At 33.8% G+C, this 7,878-nt stretch overlaps 1 protein-coding gene across 1 annotated transcript; it reads right to left on the reverse strand.

Moving 5' to 3' along the window:
- Nucleotides 1-3,533: 3,533 nt before the first annotated feature.
- LOC110301996 (olfactory receptor 18-like) lies at nt 3,534-4,463 on the reverse strand. Its single transcript, XM_021172733.1, has one exon. The coding sequence runs from the start codon at nt 4,461-4,463 to the stop codon at nt 3,534-3,536; it is 930 nt and encodes a 309-aa protein (XP_021028392.1).
- Nucleotides 4,464-7,878: the final 3,415 nt, after the last annotated feature.

Raw genomic sequence — 7,878 nt, forward strand, 5'->3', positions numbered from 1 at the left:
GTTGGGTCTGTGTCTGATTGCCCCATAGAGTCCAGGTTAGATGACTATGTCCATCTTTCTGTGGAGTTAGCTCCTCCATTTGGGTGTCAATAATTCTCTCAAATTCCCCATAAGAGTCCACAAGCTCTGTCCAATATTTGACTGTGTGTCTTTGCATATGTTTCAGTTAGCTGCTGTGTGGAGCCTCTCAGAGGACAGGTGTGCTAGGCTCCTGTCTGCAATAGAGTATCATTTATAATGCCAGGGATTTGTGCTTCCCCTGGAATGGGTCTCAAGTTGGATGGGTTATTGGTTGGCCATTCCCTTAGTCTCTGCTCCATCTGTATCCCTGCCTTTGTTGTAGATAGAACAATTTTTGGTCAAAAACGTTGTGGAATGGTTGGTGCCCTTATACCTCCACAATGATTCCTGTCTGGTTAAAGGAAGTGACCTTTTCAGGTTCCATATCCCCACTGCTATGCATCTCAGCTAAAGAAACCAGTATTGACTCCTGTGAGCCTCCCCTATCCTAGGTCACTGGAACATCATAGAATATAGGGGCTCATGTCTCTCAATTTCTTATTAGACTTGATATTTTCAAAATTACTAAAAGTATAACAGCATTAGAGGTTTTAGGTTTTTAGTTCTTGGAAACATTTAGCAATTTCTAAGTTTTCTGGAACAATAATAAAAACAATCAGAGAGAAACTCTCCTTTGAGGTAGTTTGGAAAGACATTGAAGCTCTCTCTCTCTTCTACTTAAAGTCTCAGTTATGATATCAAAGGAAGCCCTGTCTTTTAATATCCAAAAAAGATAGTGATTAAACAAAAACCTCAGAAATTCAAAGATCATAAGTGAAAGGGAGTAACATGGTGGATTGAAAATCTGTTACTTCTATAATTAGAATGGTACTGAAGAGAATTCACAATGTAGACTATTACAAAAATATTGATTATTGACTACATTGTAAGGTAGAATATGGGGCTGAGCAATTCTCATCTTTTCTGAGAGCATACATAAATGACCTCTGTGACTCTCTATTTTATGAATAGGATGAGTTTCTTTTGTAGTGTGTTCTGGCATGTAACACCACCATGGAAAGGAGAGGAGATTGGAAAGTTTACAGTTCTGGAAGATATGCATGACCTGTTCTGAATGCAGTTTTGAGGTTTCAAGTTTCTGTCAAGTAAGTGTTAGTCATTTAAGCCACAGTCATGAAAATAAAGATATTCCTTGTTGAAAAAAGTTCAGAAATTGTCAATGATTTTTGTCATTGGTTTACAGATATATGTTGTCTGGTAACAAGATTCTAATGCTGGGATGTTTGGATTCCTGAAATAAATTTGTGAAAATGTACTAATGTAAACCTGCTTCATTTTCTGATCACTAATTTGTGGTCTTAATTCCATAAGAAACAATACTCTACCAGTGAATTCATTATGTTGTAGGAGCATAGGAGGAAGTAAGTTAGAGGAAAAGGAAAGAAATGGTCCAAATTTCATCCAACTAAGAAACACAGCTTAAAGAAATGACCTGTAGAGATGAATATCATTCTGGCACTAGAGAATTCCTCTCTACTCTGCAGCATATTATCAAAGTGTAATGCTGGTGAAGAATCTTAAGAAAGTCCAGTAAATTTGAGATTGCAGCTTTGTGATATAACTACACTTATATTTATTCTTTGTGTTAACTCACAGTATGTGTATGAGCTTTGGCGCTTTAAGCCAAAATTATTGAAGACTCTTCAATGAGGTGATAGTATAAAATACAGAAAGTGACCAAAGTCACTTGTCTTTGAGAGCCATCGACTTCAGGAATTAGTTTTAGGAGTTCTGAGAGCAGGGAACAGAATGGGTGGTTGTATGCAATTCATTGTGGCAGGAAGGTAAGCAAATGTCTTATATATACAATACAAAACTGTTTAAACTGTTTATTTAATCTATACAGGACAATGTTACTATCTAGAGGATCAAAAATAACTACTGGGAAAATGGTAGTGATAGTAAAGTCTAGGGAGCTATGTGTAAAAAGTCACTGAAAGCCATACTTTTAAAAGTTATTATGCTATCTAATACCAAGTACAATGCATATATTGCAAGAGAATAACAATAAAAATCTTCACCATGAATAAAATTTTACCATCTATTAAACATAAAATCAAATTTGTATACTTATTAGTGGGGTGTAGGTTTTTTATATTTTCATAAAAATAAAAACATGACTGAAAAATATATATCAAAATTTATAAATTTGTCATTTTTTTAGACTCATGTAATATTTTGAAGTAATACACATCACTGCAGAGCAGGATGAATTATATCAATACATAGTAGAAAGTGGCAGGAGTATTAAAGACAATTTCAGAAATTGGTACAAATTCTTAATGTCAAACTAAAATTCTGTGATTTAAATCTTTCCTTAAATTTGACAAGTTCATACATGTATATGTATAAGTATATATCACTCATTACCAATTTACCCTCACCATTCTCAGTAAATCCTTCATTACAAGAGCCCATTGAGTCCATTAACTGTTGCCATATGTACTTGAGTTTGGAGCGAACCCTACAATTGGGAAATGCTATCAGTGGCCCCATAATTAAAATGCAATAAGACTCTATTCCCAAGGTTTGGCTACAAAGAGCTGCTCTATAAAAGTCAAGTAAGCAATATAAATATCAAATTTTAAAATTATACATTCTTCCTAAAAAGTCCAGCATATATTAAATTCATACTTATATGCTGAGATTTTGCTAAAAGGACCTTATAGCTGTCTCCTGTGAGGCCTTGCTAGTGCCTGGCAAATACAGAAGTGGATGCTCACAGTCAGCTATAGGATGGAACACAGGGTCCCCTATGTAGGAGCTAGAGAAAGTACCCAAGAGCTGAAGGGATCTGCAATCCTATAGGTGGAACAACAATATGAACTAATCAGTACCCCCAGAAGTCGTGTCTCTAGCTGCATATGTAGCAGAAGATAGCTTAGTTGGCCATCATTGGGAAGAGAGGCCCCTTGGTCTAGCAAACTTTATATGCCCCAGTACAGGGGAAAGCCAGGGCCAAGAAGTGGGAGTGAGTGGGTAGGGGAACAGGGAGGGGGGGTTGTGTAGGGGACTTTTGGGATAGCATTTGAAATGTAAATGAAGAAAATATCTATTAAAAAATAAATTTTAAAAAAGAATAATTTGAAAATCATTACTTATATAACTAAACCATTATGTTTTCCTTTGTACCTATGGTAAAAACATTGTAATTTCAAAAATTAAATCTATAGTGATTCTGGATATATTCTTTGGTGTTTCATCATATTTAAGCATGTGCAGTACTAATTTATAATTTTGCATATTCAATAGCCAGGCCATAATGATACTACAACATGTAACTTAGAAAAAACTGTAGTTTACACCTTGATTTACTACATGTATAAATTAATTGTTGGTCATTTTATGATCAGAAACTTTTTACATTTGCTATATTTTTCATGCCACCACAATTAGTGATGAGACGCACAGTTTTAAAAACTATATATTAAGGAATCATTCGGGTAGTTATACTACATTATTTGTTTGACAATTTTGTGAAGGGCTTTCTTGATGTCCCTGTTCCTCAGGCTGTAAATGAAGGGGTTCATCATGGGAACCACCATTGTATACATTACTGAGGCCACCACACTTTCCCTGGAAGAACTAGAAACTGTTGAACTAAGGTAGACACCTATACCTGTTCCATAAAATAAGCAAACAACTGACAGGTGAGATCCACAGGTAGAGAAGGCTTTATATTTCCCTAACAGTGATGGAACTTTAAAAATGGAGGAAGTTATTTTATAGTAGGAATAAAATATTCCTGAGACTGGGAGGAAACCAAGAATGATGCTTAAAAGAAACCTAATTATATTATTGATAGAGGTGTCAGAACAGGCAAGTTTTAGAAGCTCTGTAACATCACAGAAGAAATGAGGGATTTCCATATTAGTGCAAAATGTTAGTTGTGACACCATCAAGCAGTGTATTTGTGAACTCACAAAACTAATGAAAAATGAAGCTATAACCAAACATCTACACAGACAAGGGTTCAGAATGACTTGGTAGTGCAGAGGGTGACAAATGGCCACCCATCGGTCATAGGCCATCACAGTCAGTAATAGGCCGCCCATATCGCCAAAAAGAAAGAAGAAAGACACCTGAGTTAGGCATTCAGAATGAGTTATGGATTTCTTATGAGTCTGCATGTTTACCAGCATTTTGGGCATGGTGGTGCTGCTGAAACCCATGTCAGACAATGAAAGGTTGAAGAGGAAAAAGTACATAGGGCTGTGGAGGTGGGAATCAGAGCTGATGGCCAATATGATGAGCACATTTCCAAGCACAGTGAGCAGGTATATGAGCAGGAATAGTACAAATAAGACGGGCTGCAGTTCAGGGTCCTCTGAGAGTCCAAGGAGAAGGAATTCCAAAGTTCTTGTTAAATTATATGACTCCATACAGCTTGGAAATCCTTTGAAAAAAGAAAAGTTTGGAGTGAATTAAGCACTCTATCGGCAACTGACTACATGCCTGTATTTCTGTGATCTAGCAATTCTTAAGAAATCATTCATATATGAGAAGTGTTAAGTTTTTTTACTTAAATTATTTATTTAGAAAAAAGTTCATAGTCTGGGGTCTTTGCTTCTATTTGGTAGTTACTGAAAGATTGCTAAAAAGCTTTCTATTTGCTGCACTGAAGATGGTGAATTCATGATCTGAATGTTGGTCAGTGGTACAGCCTTTGTGTAGTAAATGTAAACATCTACACTCAATCTGAACAGATGATGGAGAATAGTAGAAAAGGAGGTAAAGAGGAAAGGAAGGAAAGGAGAAAAGAAGGAAGGAATATAGGAAGAAAGGAATGAAGTATAATTGTAGGAGAGAAAAGGAGAGAAGAGGGGAGGGGAAGGGAGGGGAGGGGAGGGGAGGGGAGGAGGAGAAGAAAAAAGAAAAAGCAATCTTTACTAAATAAAGATAGGTTCTTGGTAAAGATAAGAGAATCTAGACTCTCTGGACTGATTATATTATGACTTTCTCTTCAGTTTCTGCCATTTACTAAGAGACCACCATCAAATCCAGTACTGCATTATTTGAAATTATGGAATACAAAATTGTGACCTCCATAAGTTCCTTTTCTAGTAAAGCGTGCCTATCTTGGGTATTTTGAATATAAGGCAAAACAGTCTATCTCATGGACAATGTAACTTTAGTTATATTTCTTAGTTGTGCTAACTCTTACAACCTGTATTTCAATGGCCACTGTGGCAATAACTTGTATATATATATATATATATATATATATATATATATATATATATATCATAGTAATAAACTCTAGGCAAAAAATATAATAGAGAGGAAAGGTATTTTCAAATGCTTACTCTATGAACACAATAAAAAATCTCCCAACCAATAAATCTACACATGAAGAATTAAGTGATTTTTCTGTCTATTTCATAGGGAAAAAAATCATTCTAATAAAAAAACACTATGAGTAACATGTAAATTTTATCTTCAAAATTTACACCAAGTTCTTTTCCTTGGATTTATATTTTGAGTGTATACACTAATAATGTGTGTGGAGAGATTTCTCAGCAGATAAAAGCATGTCCTTCTCTTTCAGGTACCCCAAGTTTTGTTTCCACCACCCACATCATGTGGCTTATAGCCTAAATACTGGAGGGTCCTATACTATATTCTGTCCTTCTTAGGTACTTAAACACAATTGGCTTGAATGCAAAAGTAAAACATATTCTCAAAATATTTCAAAATTAAAAATAAGACCTTGTTTATAGTTCTGTCAACTGTTGTTGATGAAACAGAAATTTACATTCTACATGTTTAATATAGCTCCTTTATTTTTACATTTTCAAATTTTATAATTCATGTCGATTTAAACCCTGTACACATATGAAAATTATCATGTAATAATATTTTTAAATGTACATAAATATATAAACATCTAGCATTATCTTCAAACTGTGGTAAAAAATTTATTATTTTTATTGACTGCACAAGGTATGCTATATTTGATTCTAGACGTGTTAAAAATCAATAAAGTAAAAATTGTTAAGCAATATTTTTCTTTCTCTTTATAACTGATAATATAACAGATTTTATTATGCATCATTGCAAAATATGGACTACTATACTTTGCACATACCCAGTCTCAACTATCTTCCCTAGTCCTTCCTCCTCACAGAATCTGTTGGTACCCTTGTCTATAATCCTTGGTTTTCTCCATTCAAATCTAGAGTTGAAAATAGGAAAAAACTTAGCATTTGTTTTTATTATTTCATATCATCATCCCACTTACAATCCTTCCTCAGTAAACCAAAGTCTTCTAATGGAGAAAGGTATGTGGTACCATGCTCAGCTACAACATTTTGTTCCTTTTCCTTTTTTTCCCAAATTTATTTCCAAATTATTACTCTATATGTTGTTTATTTCTACCTCTGTTTTTCTTTTCTTTCTTGTTTTTGGTATAAGTAATTTATGATCTCAAAATCTTGCACATGATAGACTCTTATATTAGTTATGTAGCTATAACAAAGACCTGCCTTGCTAAATCATAATCTTGAAATGTTACATAATCCCAAGGGAAGAGCTAGGGCTGAGTTCACATTTTGTTCTTTTGTTGATATGTGTTGTAATCTGGTAAAAAAAAATCTTAGACAGTATGTCTAAACAAAGCTTTGATGATAGATTTGTTTTCTTTTATTCTTTTCATTTTTTCATTAAATGAAACACACTCATGTGTAATTGAAGAACATGTGACAACATTGGAGCCAAAGCATTATCTTGAATTTTAGTTCAGACTGCTTATGACATCTTATGATCTTTTCAATTCAGTCATTTCTCAAAGGACAATAGTATTTCCTTTAAAATCAGTTATATTAATTTTAGAAGATCAACAGTTTATTTCTTCTAAAATTGTAAGACATGATTTAATGTCACGGTGAAACACAATAATAATTACATTGAATGTAAATATTGTAAACCTCCAAAATACTTAATTTTGATAAAAATTTAAGTGAAAGTGACAGAAAATATCACACATGAGTAATTTAATTGTTTATACAATAGGTATACTGATTAAATCAACTGAACAAAAACAGAGCATGACACTCAGAAAGGCATTCAATTAATTTGAGATAAAGATAGTTTGAAGTAAAGATTACATTACTGAAATGAAATTTATATGAAAGAAGTGATATGTTCCTTATGTGTTTATAGAAATGCTTATGTTGTCATCTTGCATTCTGACCCAGAGTTTATGGAAGACTCTACTGATGAAGATAACTCCAAATATTCCTCACTGATAAGATTTTACTGACGGTAACATCACAAACATGAACCGCACCTCTAGTGGAATTCTTTTTCCTGTTTGCTTTCCCTCAGTTGGTAACTCCCAGAATCTTAAATATTTGCAAACTTTCAGTTTAGATGCCTTTAAACACTTTTCAGTCTTCTTTGGTGTTAAGATGGATTAAATATTGCTTTGTTTAGTTATTATTATAACTACCAATAATATTAATGTATCTGACTGACTGTTATTATAAAGGAATGTAATTTTACCACATAGAAACTGATATAAGATAATCATGACTTCAAGGCCAGCCTCAGTGATATAGAGAAATCTTTTCTCAAGCAACAAAAGCAAAGGAAAACATACAAGAAAAATATACTCTTTGTTATACCATGTTAGTGTGTGTGTAAAAACAGTGTTTTGATAAGGAATCAACTTGTTTACTCTTCATTTTATATTTTAAGACGAGTGTGGACATTGTGCCCCTTCTTAGAAGTGGGAACAAAACACCCATGGAAGGAGTTACAGAGACAAAGTTTGGAGCTGTGATGAAAGGATGGACC

The sequence above is a fragment of the Mus caroli genome, chromosome 9 (assembly GCF_900094665.2).
Source record: "Mus caroli chromosome 9, CAROLI_EIJ_v1.1, whole genome shotgun sequence".
Lineage (NCBI taxonomy): Eukaryota > Metazoa > Chordata > Mammalia > Rodentia > Muridae > Mus > Mus caroli.

What these genes read in the sequence shown, in the direction of transcription:
- LOC110301996 (XM_021172733.1), bottom strand. Translation starts at nt 4,463, where the DNA reads ATGGAGTCATATAATTTAACAAGAACTTTGGAATTCCTTCTCCTTGGA.